This window comes from Musa acuminata, chromosome BXJ1-9, assembly GCF_036884655.1.
Source record: "Musa acuminata AAA Group cultivar baxijiao chromosome BXJ1-9, Cavendish_Baxijiao_AAA, whole genome shotgun sequence".
NCBI classification, from domain to species: Eukaryota; Viridiplantae; Streptophyta; class Magnoliopsida; order Zingiberales; family Musaceae; genus Musa; species Musa acuminata.
The window spans coordinates 8,415,254-8,442,500 of record NC_088335.1 but is presented as its reverse complement, the minus strand read 5'-3'; the positions used below and the strand labels follow the sequence as shown (position 1 = coordinate 8,442,500).

Below are 27,247 nucleotides of genomic sequence, written 5' to 3'. Positions count from 1 at the left end.
AGGAGCAAAAGGAGAGGATGATGGCTAAAATCCGGGAGACAACTCTTGCTGCAGATGATGAGATTTCAAAGAACATTGTCGGGCTTGCACGAACTCGTCCTGATATTTTTGGCACCACAGAAGAAGAAGTCTCCAATGCTGTGAAAGCAGAAATTGAGAAGAAGAAAGATGAACAACCAAAGCAGGTCATATGGGATGGGCACTCTGGAAGTATTGGACGTACCGCGACTCAAGCATTATCACAGAGTGCTTCTGGTGAGGAACAAACTGAAGCTAATAATAATGATTCGTGGATTCTTCCAGGTCCTGCGCCACAACCAAGGCCTGGGGTGCCATTAGTCCGCTCCCTCCCTCCACCTCCTGGATTGGCATTGAATATTCCTCGATTCCCACCAAACACAGTTCCGTATTCTGTTCCTGCTGCTGGTGGGGGTCTTTTTCCACATCCAAGGCCTGGAATGATTTCAATGATTCCATCTGTGAGGCCTGCTCCTTCACCTATTCCTATGCCTTCGTCACAGCAGCCTGTTATGATGAACCAGCAGCCATTGCCTCAAGCAATTTTGGTAAACCCACCTCCACCTCCTGGATCCCAGTTCACACCATTGGTACTTTCCCGAACTTTTGTTCCACTGCCTATGCCACCACCTAACATGCCAATGGTTCCCCCACCACCTCCCCCACAAGGAATGCCACCGCCTCCTCCCCCTGAGGAAGCTCCACCACTGCCAGATGAACCTGAACCAAAACGGCAAAGAGTCGATGATGTCTCACTCATTCCAGAGGATCAGTTCCTTGCTCGGCATCCGGTAAAGTGAACTTTTGGCTTCATCTCTCCTTTTAATCATATTCTATTGGTTCATCACTGTCTGAACAACTATTTATTATATATCACATCACTAGTCCTACCTATATTCTTCTCAGGGGTCTTGTCGGATTTCTGTATCTGTTCCAAGTGTGGATGAAGGAAACTTGAAAGGACAGCTTCTGGAGATTGCAGTCCAATCTTTATCTGAGACTGTTGGCAGTCTTAAGGAGAAGATTGCAGCGGAGGTTCAGCTTCCTGCTAATAAACAGAAACTGAGTGGTCGGGCCGGTTTTCTTAAGGACAATCTTACGCTTGCTTATTACAACATTGGCCCTGGAGAAACACTAACCCTTGCGCTGAGGGAGCGTGGTGGGAGAAAGAGATGATCATTACGTCAAACAGAAAGGTTGCTGCAGAAATTTTCTGCATCTAGTTATTCATATATGCTAGTTTGAGATGATAAAAACTGTTGGATTGTATTTGATAATCTTTTAGACATGTTTTTGCTAGTTTGACACTTGAAACTTATCTCCGCTGATGAACTTGATGGTTTGTAATGCAGATTCACAATTCGGATGATATTGTTTCCTTAAGTCACTGAAATGAACGTGTTCCTCCAAGGGAGCAAGCTTACCAACATATCATGGCTTATTATATTGCTTTTTTAAAACCTTGTTTCATGTACAATCTCAATTTACCACTTCTTTTGCTTAAATCTTACTTTCTCATCTGCTAGGTACCTGATGCAGGTTTCCTATTCCAGTGAATTTGATTCTTCACATCTCTTGGTACCATCATCTGCCCTTCTTCTGTCAGCAAGGAACCTTTGGTTTCTTTTTCATGCCTTTGCGGAGTTTTTCAACACTGTTGATCGAGTATGATCTGAAGGAAGATGAATCTCCATAGAGGCTAATTCAATTAGGTTAATGCAATTAGACATTATTTACCATGCTAATGATGTTATATATTCATTGATTGTTAAGTTCACTGAAATCTCTGGAAGTTATATTACTTGTGAACCAATTGATGATGACTCAATTTCTTATTCTTGCATATGCTATATGGCGATTGTCCAAAGTCTCAACTTTCTTTAGATTGTTGCCAGCTTAAGTGTGCGGAACAGAGTTGAAATGCTATCATAGGCTAAGGTACAGTTTTTTCTGGCTTGCTGTCTTGGAATTTCAGGTACTTGTGTGTTCCTTTTTCCTCTCTCCTGTAGGTGAGATATATTTACCATCCTTTAATTGTGAACCCTTTTTTCATCTTAGACTTATTTGAAAGGTCTAACTATGTGACATTGTTTGACATAATAGTTTATGATATACACGAAGGGTTAGTTCTCAGCGTAATCATGCCTCCATTTTATACAGCGGGGAAAGGGAAGCAACTGCAAGGTAAACTGTTTTACCTGTTTCTGGTAATCGTAATTCTCTGAGTTATGTTCGATTTGGTTCTTGGCTATTTTATTGTATGGATCCAAACTATCTGTAGCTATTTTTGCATTATGGATATTGTTGCTCTGATCTTTAGCTGCAATGACCTGCTCCTTGGATTCCATTGCTAGGTAGGATTCATGCTCTGTGGTAGATGTGCGAAAGAAAACCTGTCTTTCTGTGACTCGAGCATACCCCTGGATGTCAACCCACTTTTCTTCTTCCAGGAGACCTCAGTGTCAAGTTTCTGCTGTAGTTTGAACTTTGAATGCATTTTAGAGTCCAAGAATTGTGAGGATCATAGTTCTTTCTTCTTGTTGCTTTGTTGGTGTAATGCTTTTTTGTTTTCTTCTGCGATGTTTCGACAACAGTTAATTCCTGGATTTTTGTAGCATAAATCCTTGGTGGTTGTCAAATTCTCGGGTCAGCTTCGCGGGCGTGCAGCAGAAGAACAGACGCATATTGACCTTCTGAGGGTGGGACTTGGGTAAGATTCTATCATGTATATCGAATCTATTTTAACTGTGTAGATGTTTGACTATTGTATTTAGTTAGTGATAAGCATATAAACCATCTTTTCATTCTGACATTATTTCCACACATTCTCTTTATGAGACAGGGTTTAATTTTCAGTTGAGTTTAGTAATTAACCTGAAATCTCAGAGTCAACGGCTTGAAATAGTCATTCAACAACTATAAATTTATGATGAGAAATTAGAATACAATTTAAAATTGTTGTTAGGTTCTGAGTTTGAGGGATACATATGCTGCTGATGGCGGGAGAAATTTTAAAACAAAATCAAATGAGAAAGAAATCCCGAAGATTCAAAAGTAAATTAAAATTTTACATTGGACAGCTACCATACAAAGAAACCCTTTGACTGTAGAGAGAGAGAGAGAGAGAGAGATGCTATTTCTGGTGATAGAACTCGACATGGTACAAAAAGTAGAGCAACTTGTTCTTCTTCGAAGGATCCATTACTGTTACATTAGTATTAGGAATTAAAGTCCTACTTTAAACTCAAAACAAAAGAAAAGTAGATGAATAATTCAAAGATCTGACCAGCATACCTGAACGAAGTAGAGAAAGATGCAATCGGATATCTGGGCTTACCCATGTTTTCCCACAACTTTCTTGAGCTTAGTTTATGCTTCTGTTCCTATCTCAAGTTCAAGAAAGCTGTGGAAAAAAATGAGGCAACCCATCTTCTACCATATCTCCTCACAAACCTCATGACTGTGATCGTGTTGCAGTAAAGCTTCTGGAGCCACTGCAGCCTTGCTTACAAGAAACCCTAAGCTAAATATTAACTCATCTCCATGAGATCAACACGTCCACCATGGGCGGATCTATAACAAGTTACTTCTTGACGATCTGCACCCAACACTTGTTAAACCCTAACCCTGGACATGCATGGGAATGGTGGTGTCCACAAGCCTCCAGAATCTCTGTGAAACCCTAAGACTCTTCCACATGTATGGGTCTTCAGACTCGGAAGACCAACCATGAATCCACATATGTAGCCATATTTACCTCGAAACCCCTGGAGTCTTTTGAAGACACCATCAACGAACTGATCAGTGGTCTGGGAAGGATGCAGAATGAAACCCTAGAAATAGATGAGAGTTATGGAAGGGAAGGAGAGCAGTAGCAGCAGTACTACTCCACGCACCGAGAACAGTGAGTTGGAGGGGATATAACAACACAAAAGGCTGACACGCACCATGTCGTTGGATCAACCATGGTATGGGTCTCCATGTGGCACGGAGGCCACTGCTATCTGTGTCTTCCGCTCTAATCCTCCTATGTGAGAGAGGAGACATGGAGATCCCTTTGGGGCCTTCAGACGGGATTGGTTTCATTGTTTGCAAAAAATTTCTTTCAACATATTTTTCCCTTCAAATATTACTAATTCAGATTTTGCAAGGGGAGGAAAAATAACAATATCAGGAAAAATGCAGTCTGTCTCATGACAATGCGATATGTGTTATACAAAATATACAGATTATATATATCTATATGGGTAATTAAATTTATACCCAAAAAATGAGAAAAAGGAAATAAATAGGAAGTATATTATATTTGAGTTCGAAAAAAGAAGATGGCACATCAATTTCAGGGCCTAATATTTATTTTGGGCCCTATGGCCCATTGGGCCTTCATATTACTATGAATCGAACCCAAGACGAACATGAGACATCTCCACCTCCTCCGGTGGGTTTGTTGGTGTTTGGGAGCACATAGGTGGTCGCGATAGGTGCGACGCGAGCCGGCGGCGGAGCTGGGCGATCCGGACCTCGACCCTGAGGACGTGCAGCCCTCTGTGCCCCTCAAGAAGCCGGCGCCTGCTGACCTTGCTGCCACTACGCCGCTCTCGACCTCCCGCCTCCGCTCGCAAGCCGATGCTGGCGGGCGCGCCGACCGCAGGTCGGTTGCAATTTTCTCTTCCCAAGCTCGATCCTTTTTACCCATCTGGTTTCATCGATGAATTTGAAGACGTAATTGTTCTTCTTTAATCTTGTCAGGAGCCTAGAAATATGGGAAACATGGCAGACAAATAAGCTTAGGGTTAACCCTTTCCTGGGGAGAAACGAGTGTTGGCCAAGGTGATTGGTCCTTCAAAGTTTAAGCTTGAAGAAGTAGGTGAATGAGTCTCGAGCAAATTTGGAATCTGATTCATGAGTAAGTTTTTAGTGCTTCAGTGTCTCTAAGCCTATCTCAGATATCGAGAGTTCATCACGAAAATTCCGTTCCTTATGGTGGATTCTGTCTATTAGAACTCGTACTACAAGTGGCAAACTTAGATTGACAGAGCCACATCCTTTGCCATAACTTTGATTCAAACTCGAATACATGATAATACACCCACTGCCCCCTGCAGATTAAGATGGGACTAAATTGAGAATGTTACAATCTCCTCTTTTCTGAAACTGATCACTGATGATGAACTTGTCGCCTCAAAAAGCATCAGACTTTTCTCTATGGAACTGATCTTATATTCAGCTAATCGGTTGCCATTCCCTACGGATGTCGAAGGAGTAGTTCATCTCCAGGTAGCACTTTCCATCATCATCGATGAACTGATACAAGAAAACAATCGCATCAGCAAATAAATGGAGGATATAGCCACATCAATGTGCTGAGTTCGTTCTTGCAGAACACAACAGAGAACATGAACTTGATTCCAATAGTTTTGGGAGCCTCTTGGCATTGAAAATTTACCTTGGTCCTTGCAGCATATGATCCTCTTGCAAATATACCCGAGGGAGTGGTCTCCTCTGGTGTCTCGTATGTGTATGATTCAAGCCGAGGACCGAAGGTGCCCAGCATCTCTTTTGTTCGGTCCACTAAAATGGAAATCGACTTTGTCGGCATCATGCAGCAGAGGAATGGATTTCCAGAACTCGAAGCTGGCGGACTTGGGAGTAGAAAGCTAACCTTTGACGCCGGTCTTCCATACCGTGTTAGTGTATCTGAGACCAGAGACGATGTTGTTGCTGACGGAGAAGGTAAACTTCAACCTGTAATGGCTACCTTCCTTCAAGGTAAACCACACGCCCTTGGAGTTCGGAGCCACAGGAAGTGGGAGGACAACGTCAGGCCTTCCGGGAGAGATGATCGAAAGGCTCAGAATGTTAACCTCGGGCTCCAAGGTTTCTACGAGAAGGAGAAGTGAACGATGAGATGGAGAGTGCTACTTTGAGGAACAAAATTAGGCTTTTATGTATGTACCTCCGACACAGTTCACATCGACGCTTCCCAGAAGCTGTTCCTTCCACCTTCTCAGGCTCTCATCATCCTGCACCAAACGCCATGAAACTGAAAGGAAAACATGGGATTTGGAAGTTCTAAGAGGAGGCGGTTTAAGTCAGACCTTGTCTTTCTCCATCTGGTCTTTGAGGCTGACTTGAGGTCCCAGATCAATCCCTGTGCCATCCTTCCCATCATCATCTTCCTCTTCCTCCTCGGTAGCATAAAGGGAGGTCTCGCTCATCTGCCTGTTGATCTCCTCCTCCTTACCAGCATGCTTACGCTCGCTGTTCCCCTCCGTTTCACCTTCCCTAGCCATCAAGATCCCATTTTTCTCAGCATTCCCCATCTTGTGCTCCAAACCCATGTTCTTCGAGCAGGAGAGAGCTCCGGTGGCAAAAGACATGTCAGCCAGGAAGCCGAAAGCAGGGGAAAAGAACCCCAGCCACCTACTAACGGTCAGAAGCACAGCAGTCTCATCAGAAACCAAAAGGAAATAGGACCAGAGAAAGAGAGAGGATAACGGCAATAAACACGAAAAGGTGGCAACTTGGAAGGTACCTTGCGATGATGTGCAGACTAAGATACCAAGGTTAGCAGGTGAATCCGGCTAAACAGAGAGATGATGCCGCCAAAGGAAATGATGGAATCTAAGAACAAATAGCCGTGATGAAGAAATGCAGGGGATTCAGCTTCCTGCTTCCGTTGTGATAGCTCGGAACCCAAGAAGAGACAAGAGGAACATGATGAAACAACATGGATTTATCGAGAGCAGTATCGGAGAGAACGTGAGAGTCACTTCCCAGAAGAAGACTAAAGATTAAAGAGAGAATACCAGCTCTCTGACCCATTCTTTGGACTGGCATTTGGGTCGGGGGATGGAAGCATGGCTCTGCTTCTATTATTCTTTTTCTCTTTTCAGTGATTGCCAATAGAAATTGGACATCATTATGGGATCGGATTGTGGAGCACCAAAGATGTTGTCAGACAGGCGCTGATACTGATTGCTATCTTTTTGTCATAAATCCACCATGCTGCTGCTTGCCTCCCAACCTCCTGCTTCTGTATTCATCCTTTTCATGTTATGTAGGACATCAAGTTTCTCGAACCTAACAACACTGTTCGTCGATGGGGTTGGCAGATAAGGTGGTGTGTTGGGGCCTCCAGATTCCCAGATGCTGCAAGCCTTGCATGCATATTCTTAAGGTGGATGAATGATTCCGCTGTAGCAGAGCTCACATCTTCACTTGGAAAGCTCGAAATGGGCTGTAACGACGCCTTTGTTGGGCTGGGCTATCAATGGGCTCGAGGCCTTCTAGTCGTCCCCGCCTCAACTGGAAGGTCAACGAAGTCAACACGGGGGTAGTGAACAACGCATGGTTTCTGACCGTTTGACGTCGTAGTGCTTTGACTGCAGCGGCGACGGTCGAAAACAACACGCTTGCGGCCCACAGTAACCATGGAGTCACAGTTCGATCGTGTGGAGAGTCTCCGCCTCTGCTCGTGTATATAACCCACAGCAGCTCCCACTCATTCTCCAAAGCATTCCGAGTTCTTCCTCTCGTACTCTCGAGTGCTTCTTCGACCGCTAAGTGCGTGTTTGCTTAGGTAAAGCGAAGATGAGCGTGGAAATGTTGGACGGGTCGACCATTCGCGAGTTCGTGGAGGACGAAGGCGCCTTCAACGGGTCGGTGGAGGAACGGTTCGCGAGCCTCGACATGGACCACGACGGCCGGCTCACGTACGCAGAGATGGCGAAGGAGCTGATGAGCCTGCGGGTGCGGGAGACCCATTTCGGCGTGGACGAAACGGGGCCGAGCCGCGACGAGCTCCTGCAACTCCACCTCGGCCTCTTCGGTCGGTTCGATCGCGACGGCAATGGGACGGTGGAGTTGGAGGAGTTCCGGGCTGAGATGAGGGAGGTGCTGATGGCGGTGGCGAGCGGGCTGGGGTTCCTGCCGGTGCAGATGGTGGTGGAGGAAGGCAGCTTCCTCAAGCGGGCGGTGGAGAGGGAGACGGCAAAGCTTGTGGCATGAATCAATCCCCTACCAACCTCCTCATACTCGAGAGTTCGAAACCAAGTCTTGCAGTGTCGGTGTCCTTTTTTTGTTTCTATCATCCGGAATCATGTCTTCGGATGATCCAATAAATCGTTGATTCATGCAGGTAACAGTGACAGTCGCTTAAAAGGGAACAAATACAACTGAGTTCTTGTTGTTTCCGTAAGGAAATTGGCCTTCATTTTTTAGTGATAATTATAAGAAAGTTGGCTTTACATCCACCAAAATGCCATATACTTTGACAGAGCTTTGCCTTGGAACAGTTCGCCTCCCCTGCACCTGCATGCATGCATGTTTGCAACACTCTTCTTCGACCTTTTGCTTCCGTAGATTACTTTTCCTGATCAGCACCAACATCTTGGTTTGAATCTGATGAGGCTCTCAAGTGCTCCAGTAAAAGATAAGCTAACCTCGATCTGGATGTCTCAGAGAGCCCGAGACGTCCGTAAACACCGATACAATACTTTGAGGAGAAGCAGCAGCGGCTTCTAACATGATTCGAGAGAGGACACCACGCACAACATGGACTGTGACAGATGACCAGTGATGGCACGATCACTATTTCTTGTTCCTGTTTCACAGGACACCCTGTTTTCTATGATCTCTCTTGCTTCTGCTGCGTAGCGGCCATAGTTTCTAAATATTCATTGCAATAGAATGGAGTATCCCGAATCACAAATTGGATATCATCGCCGGCCATGGTTTAATAGATTCGAGCAGTCGGCGTATCAGTGGACTCTGTCGCAGCAAAAGCCATTATTGCTTATTTCTCAAGCATAGAGACGTTCCACCACTGCCGCCGCGATTGACCACCAAGCTTCCATCTACCCACAGAAAACAAACAGATGGAGAAAGAAATATATTACGAAAACGACTTGATTCTATAGTCCGGAAGCTAACGCATAACAGCTTGCAAAGTTTTGACTGCATTTTGAATCAATACGACAGCTGAGCTCGATGTAGATATTGTCCCGCCTCAATACCATTCGATCTCCTCTTCGTCTTGGGTGCCCTCGTCGATGATTCTGGCAGCCGCGTCATCTCCATCCCCATCTTCATCGTCATGCTCTGCCTTTGCATCGTCATGGAGTGCTTTCTGATAAAAGAACAGATGGATCAACGAGGACTACATCGCCATTGTAATCGTAAGCCCCAATCACCCGAACTAACTATCAAGTTCAATATGCAAAATAAAGTTGAAACTCAAATTTCCAGTTGTGGAAAGACTTCTTTACTCTCGTCGATGAAGTGTTGCAGAAAGATGAAGAAGTGAGATTGGCCATTTGCATGTATCTGTCTGGTGTTGATGAGTGAGATTTGGGTGTAGGTTTAGGTATGTATGACACATGGCAATTACGTGCTGTCGTGACTATTAAAATTATGAGAGAAAAAAAAAGGCACGAAATTATATTAAATTATAATTTAAATTTAAATTTTATTATATATAATTCGATAAATAATATTTGTTATTTGTGATATGATTACATTTACATTTATTTTATGTTAGATTATTATCAAAATTGTCTGTGAGATCTCTTTGCGAATAAATAAATATTTTAAAGAATGAAACAAAAAATCTATTCAACTTACTTTTTACTCCATTAAATCAAGAATTGTAACCATAAGGATTTTCAATTTTTATTTTATAAATATTACAAATCTATTTGTTTTTTTAGGTTTCATCCTAAATTCCATGTAGACTTAAGAAATTTAATGAGATTAAGCTTGTCAAGTGGCTTGAACAATTAACTATAGGCCTGATTTGGAAATTACTCCTCCTTCTAAATCCATGAAATGCATAAATTTTTAACAATCTAATAAATTTATGAAAATTATAGTAAATATGAAATTGCTAAGAAAATTTGATAAACTTGAGAAGATACATCTTTTAGATATTCCAAATGTATCCATTGCTTCATTGTTTTTTTTTATTTTAACAACTTCAAAATAATGGATCATTTAGCCTTCATACATTTCAAAAGTTGATCCATCAAATATTTATAGAATTAGAACTATCTTTTCTAAATTATATTAGATCTCTTGTCTATTTAGATAAACTTCCTTCTTTTTGGTCCAAATTTGATCAAGAGATTATGAGATCTCAAACTACTTAAGCTCCTAAATCTATTATTTAAGGTATTAAAATATTATATCAATATCGACCAAAAAAAAGTTTTAAGAAAATCAAATATGAGCTAAGTCAATGGCTGATTCCCAAAACCATTTTCAAAATCATAGAAACTCAAACCAGAATCAATATCATAACTTTAATCTTAAAGGTAAAAACTTCAAACCTAAAGGTAAAGGGTTTAAACCAAGGTCTATTATATCGAATCATACCGTACGGGCGGTACGTACCGGTCCGACAGGCCAGCGGTACGCGGACCGTCCTGTATCAGTACGCACTGTAACACTGTAGCAATGCTACAATGCTCGGTATACCTGGGCGTATCAAGCGGTATACCGTACCGTATCGGTACCGAGCCCGGGTCGAAACATCGATACGGTACGATACGACTGACCTTGGTTTAAACTAAGGTATTCAAATCTTAATCTAAATTATATCCCTAACCCTAAATCCAACTAAGGTATTCCTTCAAACTCAAAGGGAATAAGAAGCCAAGAAAACATAACTTCTTCTACATTTACAATTGAGACGATCTTCTTACTCCATCCTACTTCTACTGAAAGAAGAAAAAGATGATTTACACAAATAATGACTCTCTTTAAGCCTAAAACTTAAGTAAATGTGACTGACGCTAAACCATCAAATTCCTCTTTCAGATATATTTCCTTTATCCTAATTGTGAATCTAACTATGATGATTCTGAATAGTGACTAGATTCATGTGTAAATATTTATATTTGTACTAATCAAGAATGATTTTTCTCTTACTAGATCTTAAATGGAGGATATGTAACCATGGGGAATGGTGGTGCATCTGCGAATGTATTGGGAACTGGATGTATTACCCTCAAGCTTACTTTAAGGAAAGACACTTATACTTCAAAATGTATTAGATATTAGACAAAATCTAATCAGTAGATCTCTCTTTATATAGTTAGGATATAGAATAGTTTTGAAAGCAAAAAAATTGTAATCTCGAAAGGAGATATGTTTGTAGAAAAATATTTTATATCCCAAGGACTTTTTAATCACTCCTTTAATCAACAAATATGAATTATCATCCTCTATTGTCTTAAATTTTGAATCTCGTGATATTTGTCATAGGAGACTTATCGTCTCAACTTTAGATCAATTCAAATAATGTCTTATCTTGATTTGATTCTAAAATTTAACTCTAAATTTGAATCTAAACGTGAGATTTGTGTTTAATCTAAATAACTTAGAAAACCCTTTAAACATATTTAATTTAGAGACACTCAAAAACTTGAATTAATCTATAGTGATATTTATGATTCTAATAGGGTATAAGCTAGAGGTAGAAGTTATTACTTTGTGACATGAAGATTTCTCCAAATTCTACTATACTTATCTTTTAAGAACTAAAGATGAAGTTTTTAACCGATTTAAGATCTGAATGAAGTTGAAAATCATCAATACTTAAGGAGTATGTAAGTTCGTCGAATCTTTCTTATCCGTAAAAGATATATTTTAGAGTATACATTTATTACTCCTTTTTATATTTATGACATGTAGATGGTGCCTTGTGAGAAGGTATTTATTCTCGATACAGAGCACCCTCTTTGATGTGCATCCATATTATCTTTTATCGGGATGTTTCAATGTCATGTTGCCATTTCTCTTCTCCCATTTTGTTTCTTTCTGTGGCATGCAAGGTGTTCGACAGAACGCTTGTGTATACCATGACACGCAGACACATGGTGTGAAACAGCTCGAAGAATGGTTGCCCGAAACCTCGCCACCATTTCGTCGAGCGCCAGCGTCTTCTTCCCACGCCAACCCGCATCGCGAGGACAGGAGGCCAGCTAAGCCTTCCGGGTTGGGACCCACACGGAGCTGCCCACTTGGACGACAGAGGGAGGCTGCTCCATGTGACGCCAGCCACCCAACCCACCGTCTTCTTCCTTTCTCACACCCCCTCGGTGCACCGGTAGGTGCAACTTTGGATATGGTGAACATTATTATTATTATGCAGTGGGGACCACTCCTTCTTCCTAATGGGATACGGAAGACTGTGGCGTTGTTCACGCACTTGAATCATGTCAGACCCCAAAAGGTTATGGGTTTGAGCGACATGGAAACTCCACGGTCTCCTTTCATCCTCCTGGAATCTATCTAATGCCTCGTCATGTTCCAGTGCTGCACAGCTGGGCGCAAGCGGACTGATGTTGATCTCTAAGACACCATCGGACTCTCACGCGGATGAGCAACTTCACGAAGGGTTCTTCCTCCTGCACTGCTTGCTCGTTCAGAGGAATTAAAAGAAAAGGGAAGATAACACGTACAAGAAAGAGAGGTCTCAGTGCCATATAGCTGGTACAGCTGAAGAAGGTTCCCGATGGCCCGTCCATCATGCCGATGCTTGGATGTATCTGTTGACACGCCATGTGCATCCACCAAGGATTAAACTGAGGAAATTAATGTCACCACTGGGCAACCAGTTTCCGTGGGTCCCATCTGTCCGGAGAACAACCCATGCGATCCATGTACACAACACCGTGCTATTATTGTGAGTTCCCATTCGAAGAGTGCCATTGTCGAGAGAGAAGAAAGCGAGAGAGAGTGTTGCGCTCGCGTACGCACACCAGTGAGCGGCGCATGGTGGCATGTGATGCGCCGCGAGAAAGAGAGAGCGTCGCGTCAGAGATGTCTGTGGGGCATTTAGTGCGCCGTCGCCGTCAGTGTTTCGTCTGAGGCTCCCTCCCTCCACTCGCGTCCCGACACGTGTACCGTTCAGCCCAACGGTGACGGAAGGGGTATATAAGACATTTCAGTACGCGTCCCCTCGCTCGTGACTGGCGCAGAGGTTACGGTCCCACGCCGATCCCGCAACACGGCTCGGCTCGCCGAGTATTCGTTAGCGTCACCGATCCGTGGCCTTACCTTCGACCCGCTTTTGTATACTTACCCACTTGCCGAGCGGGACACCCGAGCCCATGATGGGACCGGTACCGCGTGGGCCCCACTGTCCATGAGAGAGCGAAGGCGATGGATGACGCGGTGAACGGTGGGGAAGGCTTTTTCGTGATCCTGAGATGGCTTTCCATGGGACCGACCCATGTGGGGGACCTCTTTGCCATCGTATCGAGCGCATGGCGATCCATACGATCACCGCGTAACCTTGGATGCGTTACAGCCTTGCTTGCGCTGCCCCGCTATTCATAATTAGGAAAATAGAATAATTCTTTAATCTCAAAATCGACTCACTCGTATTTGATATTTATTTATTTATTTTTATTTATTATTATTATTATCCACCTGAGAGTCGTTGGTTGACATTTATTATATAATTGGGGGTGTTTAATTAACTTAAGAAGACAGATCAGTATCTTCTTTTCCTGAGTCAACGGCCATAAAAAGCAGTGACAATCCACCCCGTAGCTAAAAAAAGTGGTTGATAGTTACTGTTCTTTTGAGGGCGAGACACCTCCTTTTTTGCAATCCTTAATTATGGGATGCACGAGTTCTACTGCTCGTGACAAATCTAGAGAAACAAGTTCTGGTCAAGGAAGATGCATGGATCCAATCAACAACACTCTCCAGACAGGAATAGATCAACTACATGAAGTTTCTGTAGAAATCAGTGCTGCAAACAACTGGCTGGCTCAAATAAAGGTGAATCTCCAAAGCAACGGAGTTTAGATATACTCCATAGATTGTGCAGGTTGATTGCTGCCTCTTTTATCGAACAGTGGTTGACCTCGAATTAGTCTAATTCAACCAAGAACAGTAGCTGATCGTACAGCAATTATACATTGAAGTAAATTTATGAGACAAGTAGCTGAATGCAGTGCCAAATACACACTTGCACTGTTTCAAATCTTGCTCGGAAGCTACAGGCTGCCCACAGAAAATGAACAGGCGGGCATAAAACCTGCATCTCTCTCCTTTCATCAGAGGACTTCATTAGACTTGGCCGTGTTTGCGGAAGCATCATCAACAATATAAATCTTGTGCTGCACAACACACTACAGTGTCGATGGTTACCACAACCCTATACCAACAATGAGATGGTTTCAGCCGCCGCAGAAGCCGCTCAAGAGCTCAACAAGGAGCCGTAAACTCACCATCAAAACATTTATGGGTCGATATATATAATAAGGGAAGAAAAAGGTTTCGACTGTGGTCAAGAAATGGAGATTAGCTAATATATACAAGTTAGAAAATAGGGAAAAGGTTGAAACTTTCTTCGAGAACCGAGATTCTCTTAGCCTACAATGATATACATTACAAAACTCGCTCTGCGGGCATAGGCTGCCGCTGCTCGGTCTCTGGTTCCTCCTTCCACCTTGCGCGTTGTTCCAGTTCTTGGTTCTTGTGTTGCGGAGCAGAGGACAGCTTGAGCTCGATCTCTTCAGGCTCCGTCGAGGGCGCGTGGGTGCGATCTGGAGTTATATTTTTTCTTGCTGAGGGCAATGGGGAGGAGCAGCTCTGGAGGGGGCATCTCCTCCTTCTTCGTGGCCTGCCTCTTGTTGCAGTTGGGCCTCACCACCGCTCAAAAATGGCTGACCTTGAGTGGTACTCTATCTTCCTCTTTCTTTCTCCTTGGTTCTTGGTAAATAAAGGAGGGTTTTTTGTGATGAGGTTCTCTCGAGTGGTGATCTTTACTCCTCTTTCTTTCTTGGTTCTTCTATGCTAAAAAGGTGGGGTTTTTGTGATCTGGTTTCTTGAGTTCCTCGGTGTACTTGATTCCAGTGGGCAGATTTCAGGGAGGATTTTTGTTGCCATCCATGTCAAATATCCTTTCCTAGAAAAAGAAAATTAAAGCTCTGTTTTTGCTTCAATGTCTTTCTTGAAACGTATTCATCTTTTTCTTTTTTAATTGAAACAAGGCGGATCCTCTCGCTTTTCTTCTTGTAGGCAGCTACTGGTAGCTTGGATTTACATCTTTTGTCGTTGTTGAGTTCCGTTCACGATGTCTACTTGGTTTTGCTCTCAGAAGTATCGATTTCATGTGAATCTTGTGATCTGTTTTTATATATATATGTAGCGAGTTCAATCCGAGGTTTCTTTTAGAAATTTAAGGGAGATCTAAAAATTTGGATTCCTTCGGAGATCTAAAAACTTGTGGACAGCCTGATGCTGTTTTTGGACTTGAAAACATTGTTTAATAATGTGCAATTATTCTGGGTTATTTTCATTTTTCAAGTTGTTAATCAAGATTTTAGAAGGTTATGTTATTAGCTTAAGATCTATGGACATATTTATGACTTCTTGAGGTAAATTATTGTGGCATTTCAATTGATAACCACCTGACTGCTGGTAAGTGTGCTGCTTTATGGCATCTTGGCTGCTAATAGTTCTTTCATTGTTGTATTATGGACAAGCATGATCTCCATATTAAAGTAAAGAAAGATGTATGCTCATGTGCTTTGATGAGAAATCGGTCCATATGTTGTGTGTTTGGGAGGTTGGATCTGAAGAGATTTTCACTCAGCATGAAATTATTTTGAAGAAACAGCATTATGCAGCTACCAAATTTCTTGATACCTTTTTTTACATAAGCTGGTTAAACAGTTGGCTGTGAGCCTAAGATTTTTTGTAGTGTGATGGAGATGTGTGCCTGGATTGTTTGGAGAAGTTATCAGTTTTAAATGTGAATACATTCAAGCCCATTACACTTACCATAAAGCATAATGACGAGGTCTGCATTTGAAATTTATTCCCTTATGCAAAAGATTTACTTCAGAAAGATTTAGAAAACTCAGCACAATCTTTACTAGGACTCTGCAGGGTCTGAACCAACAAAAAGACATTTTATAGATAAATCGTTTCATTCGCATGCTTTGGCAATTTGAAGACATTGTACATATAATATGCACCATTATCAACAACCTCCTGATCTCCGTGATTCCGCAAGTTTAATATGGGAATCTAATAAATTTCTGCTGATTTGTCTAATTTGTAACATTTGGTTGCATATGGTTGGCATGATTATTTAATCGTATTGAAAAGTGTATGAGATAATGCATGGATACTAAGGAATTAAGTTTGGAAGACCAAAATAATGAGGATGTTGCCTTCAGTCTGGAGTCAATGGTTAAAAAAGAAGAGGGTCGAGTACATTATGAAATAGGAAATGCACCTGCCGAAAGTTGAAACCCAAGACACTATTTTGGAGAAAATGACTTTGGCTAGGAATTCGAGGAGGGTCCATAGGGCTGAACATGGGTGCATAAGTATGATGTCTTTCTTGGACTGTTCTGCATCATTCCCTTTGAAATTAACTTTTGGAAGTTAATTGTTTTTATATGACAAGGTGCATTCCGAAAAAACTGCTTATGGTATCAGGTTTAGTTTTAGATTTTTTGTTTACTCAGCTTTCTTGCTTTCATGGCTGATGATGGAATTATGTTATCTGTGATTTGTTTACCTTGCTTATTTTCTCCAAGTATACAACCTACAGTTCTTTTATTAGAAGACATTGACTTACAATTTTATCTATCATGCTCTACACGTTTAAATTCTCTGCATTGTGCTGAAAGCTACAATTCTTTTTGATATTACAGGCAATGCCCCTGCAATAATAGCTAAAGGAGGCTTTTCAGGATTGTTTGCTGATTCCAGTTACAATGCCTATAGATCTGTATCATTATTCAGTTCAAGTGATACAACTTTATGGTGTGATGTGCGATTGACAAAAGATCTTGTTGGGATTTGTCTTCCAGACATAGATTTAAACAACTGCACTAATATCCAATATTACTATCCTCAAGGGAAGAAATCCTACATGGTTAATGGTGTTCCTACATCTGGCTGGTTCTCCGTGGACTACGACAAAAATGAATTAGCACAGGTTATCGGTAAGTAAAAAATATGCTGCTTTTAGCACTTGATATCCTGACAATTGTGCAGTGCAATGAAAAGCTTGCAAAATTGCTATCTTGCCTTATCTTAACAATAATTACATTCTGTTTTCCTGGTTGGCTCCATTCCAGTACCAGTAATTAATACTTGTAATAGTATAAATAGGGTTCTGGGTTCTGACAACAGGACATGCTGCAGAGCTTCATTAAATATTGCCAAACAGGTAAATTTTAATGTCAATAAAAACAAACAATCTAAAACTTGTGTAACAGATTATATAAGAACTAAGAGGGAGATAGGAGTTTAAGAGTAGATAGTAAAGTATAAAAGGAAGCATCATATTAGAGGAGATGGAAAGAATAACATTATAAATAGGAAACTAAACTCTGCCTTTTCTTTTTCTTTCAATCTTGAAATATAGACTTTTAACAAGACTATTTGGGCGACCCTTCATTCTGTTGGGAATCTTATATACTGCCATGGGAAGAGAAATGGATCCTTGCACCAAGAGGAATTTAATGGAAAAACAACATAAGCAAAGATGAAAATCATGTTCGCATGTAATTTCTTGTTAATATTTTTTCGCAATGTTCAATCTACATTGTGATATGATGAAAAAATCAACTGCTTACAGTAACTAGTTTTGCCAATCACCAAATTCTCATATGCAACTTAATCAGTGTGCCCTTTAATGTTCATCACTATATCATCTTGGTCTGATCAACAAGGAATCTATCTTCAAACTCATATAAGTTGTATTAATAGTGTGCTGCCTGTGTTGTGGTTTTCCATTGATACCTTGTTCATCTTTCTTGTGCTATAAATCTTTTTTAGTCTCCCTGTATGTTTTTAGTGATTTTTTTTCCCTTCTTGTATTTGAATTTACATTTCTCTTATGAATTGTTAACCAACCAACTTTTCTTTAGGTTTATAGGAGCAAGAGAAGTGCAGCACTTGAAAAGTGATGGGGAATATGTAACTTTGTCTGTAATATTAAACTAAAATTTAACCAACTTATTTATTAATATTACAGTGATCTCCATCTAAATATACCTAGTGGATCAATTACTCCATTTCCCTATTACGCAATAGATTGTAGCATCTAATGTGATCCAGCAAGAGTATATGCTGCAGAATTGAGTAAGTGTTGTCAACAGATCTGATTTAATGTACAAAGAACCTTGGATTAAGAGCACATAATATAAAAGTGAAGGAGAGATTGGCAAATAAGAGAATACAGGGAAGAAACCCAAGGAGAAAAGCACCATACTGCAATCTCTTATTCTCTTAAACTCCATTCACACACAAAACCATCTGGCCATCATTTTATAAGACCATTCCACTTCGACTACAACTCTGGAACACAAATTGAACCCAATATATACCTACAGTGTATACATCCTGAACAGGTTTGAGTGGTTATTAGTTGCTTCATTCATCTTTGACGTGCCAAATGATGTGTCTTCTCAACTTTTGGCCTTTGTATTTTGTCCCGATGAAATCTTGTGCACTTCAATCGCCATCCAGGACCGCCTTACAGCCCATGAGCTTTAGATTCTGTGTTTGTGAGGCATTGGGTGCACATGTAAATTTGCTACTGTAGTAATTTAGAGAACAATAAAAAGATATGAGATAGCTAGATCATGCATTTAAACTTGGACTTTTTAACCACCCTAAGGAGCTGAGTCACATATAAAATTGATGATGAATTTTTTGTTTAGCCAGTGCCACCAAATGTATCACTCACTTGAGCATAGGGAACCATGTCGAGGAGCTCATGGGAGAAGTTCAAAAAATTCTGATTGTCCCCCTGAATTCCATGGAGACATCTTCAAAGAATCAAAGCCTGGGTTAATTTAAAATGTGTGATTCTCATTCCATAAAGAACAGTATTAAATATCCATGTGCCCTTAACTCTTTTGCATTTCAATAAAATTTATGGAAAGTTTGGAATCTGGGTATAAATTATCTACTTCTGAATTTTTGTGTAAACACCCTTCAGGTTTTGTAAACAATATTCAGAAGAAAAAGTTTATTTTATTAAACTGTTATACTCTGTTTTCCCAAAAATCTGTACGTGTCGATAAACATGCACACATGCTTATTAGATAATACAGGTACTTGCAGATGTATACCTTTATATAAATGTGCTTTTGTATATACATAATATATAATATATATATTTTTTCTTTCCATCTTGAGCAGTAACACAAGCAATTTATTCTCGAACAAGCGCATTTGACTCCAGTGAATCTCCCATACTCTCTGTTGATGATGTGAAGACACAAATTAAGCCTGGTGCTCTTTGGTTGAATATACAGGTAAACCTACTTAAACGTGGGTTGCATATGTTTGCCCTTTCAATACTTATTGATCTCAAAATTTCCTATTAGTTATCTCCATCTAACTTCTTTGATCATTACTCTTCCTTTTGCAGCATGATATTTTCTATAGGCAGCATAATTTGAGCATGAGAAACTATGTACTTTCTGTATCAAAGCGTGTCATTGTGAACTATCTGTCCTCCCCAGAGTTGGCTTTCCTTAGTGGCATAGCACCAAGATTTAGGAACACGAAGACAAAGCTCATTTTTCGGTTTCTCGGCAAGGACACTACAGATCCATCTACGAACCAAACATATGGTTTGCTGTTGAATAATCTCACATTTATTAAGACGTTTGCTTCAGGAATTCTTGTTCCAAAGAATTACATTTGGCCAACTAAATCTGACAATTATCTGCTGCCCTACACATCTATTGTCACCGATGCTCAAAAAGCTGGGCTGGAGGTTTATGCAGCGGATTTTGCAAATGATTACCCTTTTAGCTACAACTATAGCTATGATCCACTGGCTGAGTGTCTCTCTTTTATTGATAATGGTTTCTTCTCAGTTGATGGGGTAGTGACGGACTTTCCTGTAACTCCATCGGTGGCAATAGGTAAATTTTCTCTTGCCTTTCACCTGAGGATATAATCAATTTGGCATTGCCTTACAGATAATCAGCTGCTTTCTCCCCACTGGAATAGATACACAAACTACTTACGGATGAGAATTTCTTGTATCTATTTATTGGCATGGTTATTTCTTGTTGCAGGTTGTTTTTCTCAGTTAAACAAAAGCAGCATTGATCATGGTATGCTGACTTACCTCTGGGCTATATTTGCCTTAGATACAGTTGGCAATTAAAATGGGTCTTCTTGATCTTCTTATTTTCCGTTTGTGCTTCAGGAAAACCATTAATCATCTCACACAATGGAGCCAGTGGAGATTATGCGGACTGTACTGATCTGGCTTATCAGAAAGCAGTTGATGATGGTGCAGATGTTATTGATTGTCCTGTTCAAGTTACACGAGATGGATTTCTCATATGCATGAGTTCTATCGACCTTATAGAAGACACTACAGTCACAAACTCACCCTTTAGATCCCAAATTTCTGTTGTACCTCAAATTAAGAAAACTGCTGGCATATTCACCTTCAATCTCACATTGGATGAAATTCAGAAAAATCTGAAGCGTAAGTTGATATCTCTTCCTGCTTTATCTGTATATTAACTGTAACTTTAAATTTTAAGAGTTCAAATAATATGATAACTTAAATTTTTTAGGAAAACCAGCATTACAGGTGACCTTGATGCGAATCAAATATTTGGAAAAGAAAATGTCTCTCTTACATTTATGGACTGCATAATATCCCAAAGGATAAAGGGGAAGAAACAAGGAAAAAGAACATGCAGTTACTAGTAATTCGTTCTGTATATGTTAATTTTATAAGGAGAGTGATTAAGTGAGAGTGGAAGTTTATATCCAGACAATAAAGGCAGTGCAAGATTAGAAGTCAACTTTAAGTGGAATAGCAGCTAAAAAATTTCCATGATACTGACCTGTCAGTTTCAAAGCCTTAATAACACCATCAAGTTCACTTAACATTAGCTTGAACAAATTGTTATGAATTTCATGCACCTGATATTTTGGTTGTTCATCTTTCATGATATGCAAGTGTTGTATCTAAAGTTCATTGTTACTTCAATTTAAGAATCAAGCAAACCTGATGACACAAATGCTGTTCTAAGTTGCAAGTTGCAACTGTTTTCCGGCTTAGCCTTTGTGTTCTTTGAATGCATTATCGAAAACAAAATCCAAAATTGTTTTTGTTTTTTGACCATGTCTGCAGTTGCTGCTCAGCATTCAAAAAATATGCTCAATTATCAAAAAGAATATATCAAAAGATTTTGCTTCATAATTGGTGCAATAGTTTACAGCAATTATGTTCAAATTTTTATTATATGAATTATCGAAACATGCCTACTTTGTTATTTTTATAGTTTAGGGTTGCACCAATCCCCAAGAAGTCAAAAATATTACCTAGAAGAACTTAAATTCAATGGAATGAGCATCCAGAAATAAATCTTATTTTATGGTATATTTTCCATGGACCAAATTAAGAATATATATTTTTTAAAAAAATTAAATTCTTGAGCTTCGGTGTGCATGAAGCTGAAATTAAGAATCTATTTTCCATTGTTCTGATAATTCTCTTCGTATTCAAATTTTCATCTTGAAGCAAGAGTGCAAATTCAATAATTATGAATTCATGTACGTAAAACATGCTTTCATGTTTCCCATCTTTACTAATGTGTAATTTTATCAAGAGCAACATGATTCACAACCCTTAACTTGAATTTTGTTTCTTCCCCCAATTGAGCGCAAGTTCCGGATTGAACTAGAATTATGCAAGACCTATTTTCTTTTAGGGTTAAGATGACTTTTTACACCAAACAACTAATTCATATATCCATAATTATGTGCAGTGTAGTTTTTTTTAGTATTGTATACACATCCATGATAAGGGTGTGTCACCTGTAGAGCCATCTTTTATAGAGTGGATATTAAAATGCCTTGAATCAGGGGTGGACAACCCTTTTATCAAACCTATGTCTCTCTATGAAATGGAAACCAAAGCTCATATTTAAAACTTTGTAACAGAGAATTATAGCTATATAGTTTATTAATGGTTTGCTAGATGCAATAATATAATACTCATTAATTGCAGAAAACAGCAAAATCAGGATTGATTTTCATTTAAATGCTCAACCTTCATTTTGATATCCTGTAAAAGATCCTTGTAGTAGTTTGGGTTTGTTGTTCTGATCCATATGTTCATTAGTTTCTCAAGTTATGCCAGTTTTGTCATTTCAATTGTGGTCAAGCTTTCCATAAACATTTCTTAGGTGATATTTGAATAGGGGAACAAGAGACTTTTAAAGCAAGAAACGTTGGTAAATCCATCTTCTCTGATCTGTTCAGTCAACAAAAAATATTGTGATGGACTATATTTTCATTATTTGTTGTATCTTATCTGCTTCTTCTGAATTATAAAATGCCATGAACATCTGCTTGGCTGCTCATTGCTTTGAGATCTACACCAGTTTTTCAATAAAAAGAATACAAAGAGGTGCTAGCTGTCAATTTCCAATATTTAGCTTGTCCAAGATATTTTTATGGACTTGTATGTGGCAATAAAGTTGAATATATGATTAATCTATATATTGTCTTCTTGGAAAAATAATGAAGAAAAAAAAAATGAATGTATGAGCTTGTACCATCCAAACACTTAGTATAAGGCTAAACTTTCTACTGTTCATCAAGTAGCCTGATTAATCTATATATTGTCTTGTAAAAATAATGAAGAAAAAAAAAATTAATGTATGAGCTTGTACCATCCAAACACTTAGTATAAGGCTAAACTTTCTACTGTCTTGATCCAAGTAGCCTCATTGGTAAGAGATGTGCTCTTTTATGTCGTCAAAGATGTATTCTAGTGGAGCTAGGACTTTGAACCTTATTTCTGAAAGCCATTATAGTTTATCTAAGGTGAGAAGCATAGTTTTTCGTGAGAAGTATGTTCAAGTTTTTTCAGCCTTTTGAATTTCTCCTTTCTTTTTCCTTGTGCTTTTACCTCTGGCTGTAGCATGGTTCATATGGCTGCCTGTATCTTTCCATTTGAGGCTCCTGTTTCCTTCTTTTAATTATTACTATAATTTCTTTTTGTAAGATGAAGCACAACATTGTTCCTTTGTTTCTTCCAGAACTGTAACATGAAATAACTTGCCTTTTGCATGTTGCAGCAACAATTTCACAGCCAGAGTCACTGTATGGTTTGGTGCGGAACCCACTATATAAAAATAGTGGAAGCTTTATGCGATTATCTGATTTTTTATTGTTTGCAAAAGGCAAGCCTCTGTCCGGAGTCTTGATTAGTGTAGAGGTGAGTATTACAGTAGTCATAGATAAATACTGTCAAGGTTTCAGCTAATATCTGAATATATAAGACATCACTGCAAGGTACGTAACATCTTAATTGCCCACAAAGAATGCTATTAGCTTTTATTTGTCAGTGCTTGATTAAGGCAGATCTCAGGGTTGATAACTACAATTCCCCACAAAGAATGCTATTAGCTTTTATTTGTCAGTGCTTGATAACAATAGTACTTTAGATGGAATTAGTGTCTATGTCAACCACAGACTGACTATGCACTTATCAAGCATTTGTTGCTTTCTTTGGGTACAGAATGCAGCATTTATGGCGGAGCAATTAGGATTTAGTGTAGTGGATTCTGTCATTTCTGCCGTAAATGATGCAGGTTACAACAAGACTGCTTTAGAAGTTATGATTCAATCCACAGACAGCTCTGTTCTGGTGAAGTTCAAGCAGCTAACGAAATACAAGCTTGTCTACAAAATTGAACAGCACATCCGTGACGCTGTTGCTTCATCAGTAGAGGATATCAAAACGTTTGCTAATGCTGTGGCCCTTGACAAAGAATCCATTTATCCTGCAACTCGTCTGTTCACTACAGGCGAAACGGATCTGGTCTCCAAGTTTCATGATGCTGGTATTGATGTGTATGTCTATGTGTTTCAGAATGAGTTTGTATCCCAACCATGGGACTTCTTCTCAGATGCAACTGTCGAGATCAATGCACATGTTCTTGGAGCTGGAGTGGATGGGATCATTACAGACTTCCCAGAGACAGCTCGTCGTTACAAAAGTATGGATCCAGTATCCCTTTTGCTCATGTTCATCCCTTGTTCTTTATCATGACGTGATGATCATATATACACTAACCTAACCTTGATGATTTCACTCTCAGCTGGCCTGTTATGCCTTAAGTGTCATTTAGTATTGAATCTTGATGGTGCTCTGTATGGTGCAGGGAACTCATGTAGAAATTTGGGAAACAGCATGCCAAACTATATGCAAGCTGTTCCAGCCGGTGGGCTGATATCGCTAATGACCTCAGACTCATTGCCACCCGCCCTAGCTCCGATACCACCCCTGGATGTCTCCGATGTAGTAGAGCCTCCCTTGCCACCTGCTACGCCGAAGGCTGTGGCCCCTGCTTCCGGGGGAACTGCATCACCTTCTGCGAAGCCTTCAAGCGGGCAGCGATCCCCTGCTTCAATTTTAGTTCCACTGATGATGATATGTGGATTTCTCCTGCTTGTCTGAGTCAACTTCAGGTGATTGAAATGGAAATCTATGTTGGAGGATAAGCCATCGCCGAGCGAGCATGCTGCTACTAATATGATTATTCCGGTTCCTTTGCTATTATTCTTTTTGACTTGATTCTGTTCATTCTACTCTATTTTTCTGTGCAGCATCAGATCCGTGTAATCATTTCAAGTGTGGTAGTGTTGTACACAGTCGATTATAAACTCTTTTGTTGCAGTTGCTGCTGCTGTTCTTTTTTATCTCATGTTACTTGTCATTTGTGCGATGAGATATGTTTTGTTTGGGATTTTGTGTGGTGATTTGAGGCAAAGGTTAGGAAGAGTCCAGATACTTGACAAACCTCCACACAAGACTGCAGGGAGAGAGCTCCCTATTTGTCGTCGAAACCATCAAGCACACAGCAACCAGCGATCTCATTCGTCGAAGTCCAATCGGAAGCCCAGCGCCATTGGTGCATCGATCAAGCTAAAGCAAAGCTTGCAAAGATTCAGAACTGGCATTACAAGTTTCTCCTACCATATATGAATCAGAACCAGCGCACCTGCTCATTCTGCACCCTCCTCTTTTTGTTTCCATTCCCACTCTTGCTCAAATGAAAGAAAAGGGTTATGAAGAAGGATTCCATCTTGCAGAAGCTTGAAGGCCCAGGGGTCTCATGTAGTGTGGCACCTTGTGACGAGAGTTCAAGCATTGCATGGACATGGAGGACTCCTTAAGGAAATAACTTCTAAGTTATTGCAGGTACATGGAGTCTTTGATACGAGTATCCACAAGCAGTTTCCAGTTCCAGCATCATCTTGGTGCCAAGAACAAGCCATTTGGCAAAGAAAAGCACTTTGAACTGTGATTGAAGCAAGCAGTCGCAAGGCGACATCCACTGAGATCCAGTCCCGTGTCTCAAGGATTGATTCCCCCTCCCCCAAAACAACCAAATCCAGCTACATCACGCCGCCGTGGTTACACTTGGCTTCACGACGATACACCCCAGTCGTATAGCTCCCTCATGATCAATGAAAGAACTCCATGGTGGACTTTGTCCATCCAAGAATAAGCCGGATACGTCAAGCCCATCCCTGGGTGTGCTCCTGCAGTAATGTCAGATGAAGCTTTCTCGGGTTCTTCATGGTCGTTGACACAGACGTTTTAAGGAATAAATGACTGTAAGCAACAGTGAGTTGTGAATAGTCATCGGTATTTAGTAACTCCTAAACATGCTACGTGTTAGGGTGACAATGATCCATTAATATGACATGTCAGCACTCTCGCTCTATGGTCTGACACCTCATCTCCACAGTCACCTAGCTGTAATAGGAGAGCCATTTAAGTGACCTCAACATCAGCAAAGGACTGTTATAATCGGTTCTTAGGCTTCTGTTACTGTACAAGTTGTGTAACAACCTCCTAGGCGGTTCTAACTAGATTACTTCGGAGAAATATTATTGTAAATACTCTTGACGTAATTTTTGTAGGATTCATATATCAAGCTCGGAGAGTTTCACTTTGAAGTTGGCTCAAAAAAGAACCAAGTTATTTCTCAGTTAATTTCCAACTTGAATAATCAAAATTTATTATAATAGATTAACGTTAGAAAGAGAATAAGAAAATCTCGTAAGTCCATCTCGAATAAATCTTGAGGATCACAATCCTTCAAACCCAAACGAACTGAGTCTGACAATCTCGAATGATCCCTTGCCAAATCTCTCAATTTTAATAATCCTAAACCAAGGGCAATTAGAGTTGTCGATCGGTCCGAATCCTCTCCCCATATCCGACCCTAAGATTTTTTGATGGTATTTCCAAAACTTGACCTTTACCTAGTTGTCTCTCATAGCTCTTGCAATCATGATTATTCATGCAGAGACATTTTATACCCTAGTCCAACAAATGTATGTTTTAACTATAATAGCCTAAATTGTTGCTCTCTACCTTCCTCAACTTACCGAACAAGCACCACTAGCAACATCTGCTTCGTCAATCCTAGCCTCCATTTGACCACCAATTCTCGTTTTTAGCCTAGCAATTGATTCTTGCTCGGCTCAGGCTCAAGTATTACCGAATGTGCACTCCGGTATATTGGCCCAAAACCCAATTCCTTCATTGAAACTATAATTTTTGTATGGGTCGATCGTTTATTTAATCGACCACCCAACCAAGGTCGGAGACTACTTTAATAAAATGGATCATTGGAGGATATTCATAAAGAAATAAAGTAAGAAAAGTAGCCAATGGTAAATTCATAATTACGATCACTAAAAATATAAGCAAAGAATCGATTCTTTAGGCTTCATACTTTGTATGTTAGATGTCTATAATAGAACCATAATAAAAAAGGGTTCATCCCAATAAAGATCATCCTATCATATTAAGAAAAGAGGGGGCTAAGCATCTAAACCATAAACATGATGATATACTTGTAAAGAGGATCTTGATTGATACGAGAAGCTCCATAAACATACTCTACTATATTATTTTTAAAAAAATTGACCTATCAGCTAAGGATCTGCAACTCATTTCCTCCACCCTCACTAAGTTTACTGAGGACTCAAACACCCTAATAGGGATCACAAATTTGTATATGACCTTAGGATCTAACTGTTGTTCAAAGATGGTGAATACTAAATTTTTTATGATTGATATTTAATCAGCTTACAATGCCATCATCAAGCGACCTATCCTCAACTGTATATGGTCCATTGTGTCAACCTATTATATGATCCTGAAGTTATT

At 40.1% G+C, this 27,247-nt stretch overlaps 4 protein-coding genes across 13 annotated transcripts in view; 3 read left to right on the top strand and 1 right to left on the bottom strand.

The window, feature by feature from the left end:
* Window positions 1-2,828, top strand: part of LOC135592989 (probable splicing factor 3A subunit 1) — a 6,534-nt gene extending 3,706 nt beyond the window's left edge. For 5 of the 8 annotated variants that reach the window (XM_065082760.1, XM_065082757.1, XM_065082758.1 and 2 more), the window contains exons 2-6: window positions 1-809; window positions 925-1,214; window positions 1,371-2,202; window positions 2,373-2,532; window positions 2,634-2,828. The exon at window positions 1-809 is cut by the window's left edge. In XM_065082760.1, the coding sequence (XP_064938832.1) occupies window positions 1-809; window positions 925-1,194 (1,079 nt within the window). In that variant the 3' untranslated portion in view covers window positions 1,195-1,214; window positions 1,371-2,202; window positions 2,373-2,532; window positions 2,634-2,828. The remainder of the gene's footprint in view (window positions 810-924; window positions 1,215-1,370; window positions 2,203-2,372; window positions 2,533-2,633) is intronic. The other 3 variants (XM_065082756.1, XM_065082754.1, XM_065082755.1) reach the window with 3 other exon arrangements.
* A 1,918-nt stretch (window positions 2,829-4,746) lies between these two features.
* LOC135583231 (rho GDP-dissociation inhibitor 1-like) lies at window positions 4,747-6,692 on the bottom strand. 3 transcript variants are annotated; one of them, XM_065082762.1, is made up of 5 exons: window positions 6,554-6,692; window positions 6,117-6,444; window positions 5,975-6,041; window positions 5,681-5,899; window positions 4,747-5,589 (listed from the first exon to the last, which is right to left on the bottom strand). In XM_065082762.1, exons 2-5 carry the CDS (start codon window positions 6,396-6,398, stop codon window positions 5,345-5,347), a joined length of 813 nt encoding a protein of 270 aa, XP_064938834.1. In that variant the 5' UTR covers window positions 6,399-6,444; window positions 6,554-6,692; the 3' UTR covers window positions 4,747-5,344. The 3 variants fall into 3 exon arrangements, with proteins under 3 accessions (XP_064938834.1, XP_064938833.1, XP_064938835.1); XM_065082763.1 differs by having other exon boundaries at window positions 4,748-5,322; window positions 5,465-5,589; window positions 6,117-6,683; XM_065082761.1 differs by having other exon boundaries at window positions 6,117-6,685.
* A 10-nt stretch (window positions 6,693-6,702) lies between these two features.
* LOC103997737 (uncharacterized) lies at window positions 6,703-8,296 on the top strand. The gene has a single exon (XM_009419044.3). It carries the CDS (start codon window positions 7,612-7,614, stop codon window positions 8,026-8,028), a length of 417 nt encoding a protein of 138 aa, XP_009417319.1. The 5' UTR covers window positions 6,703-7,611; the 3' UTR covers window positions 8,029-8,296.
* A 6,007-nt stretch (window positions 8,297-14,303) lies between these two features.
* LOC135592988 (glycerophosphodiester phosphodiesterase GDPDL4-like) lies at window positions 14,304-24,759 on the top strand. The gene is made up of 9 exons (XM_065082752.1): window positions 14,304-14,715; window positions 16,707-17,000; window positions 19,210-19,325; window positions 19,442-19,943; window positions 20,100-20,138; window positions 20,234-20,521; window positions 23,133-23,272; window positions 23,576-24,056; window positions 24,222-24,759. Exons 1-9 carry the CDS (start codon window positions 14,613-14,615, stop codon window positions 24,515-24,517), a joined length of 2,259 nt encoding a protein of 752 aa, XP_064938824.1. The 5' UTR covers window positions 14,304-14,612; the 3' UTR covers window positions 24,518-24,759.
* The last annotated feature ends 2,488 nt before the right edge of the window (window positions 24,760-27,247 follow it).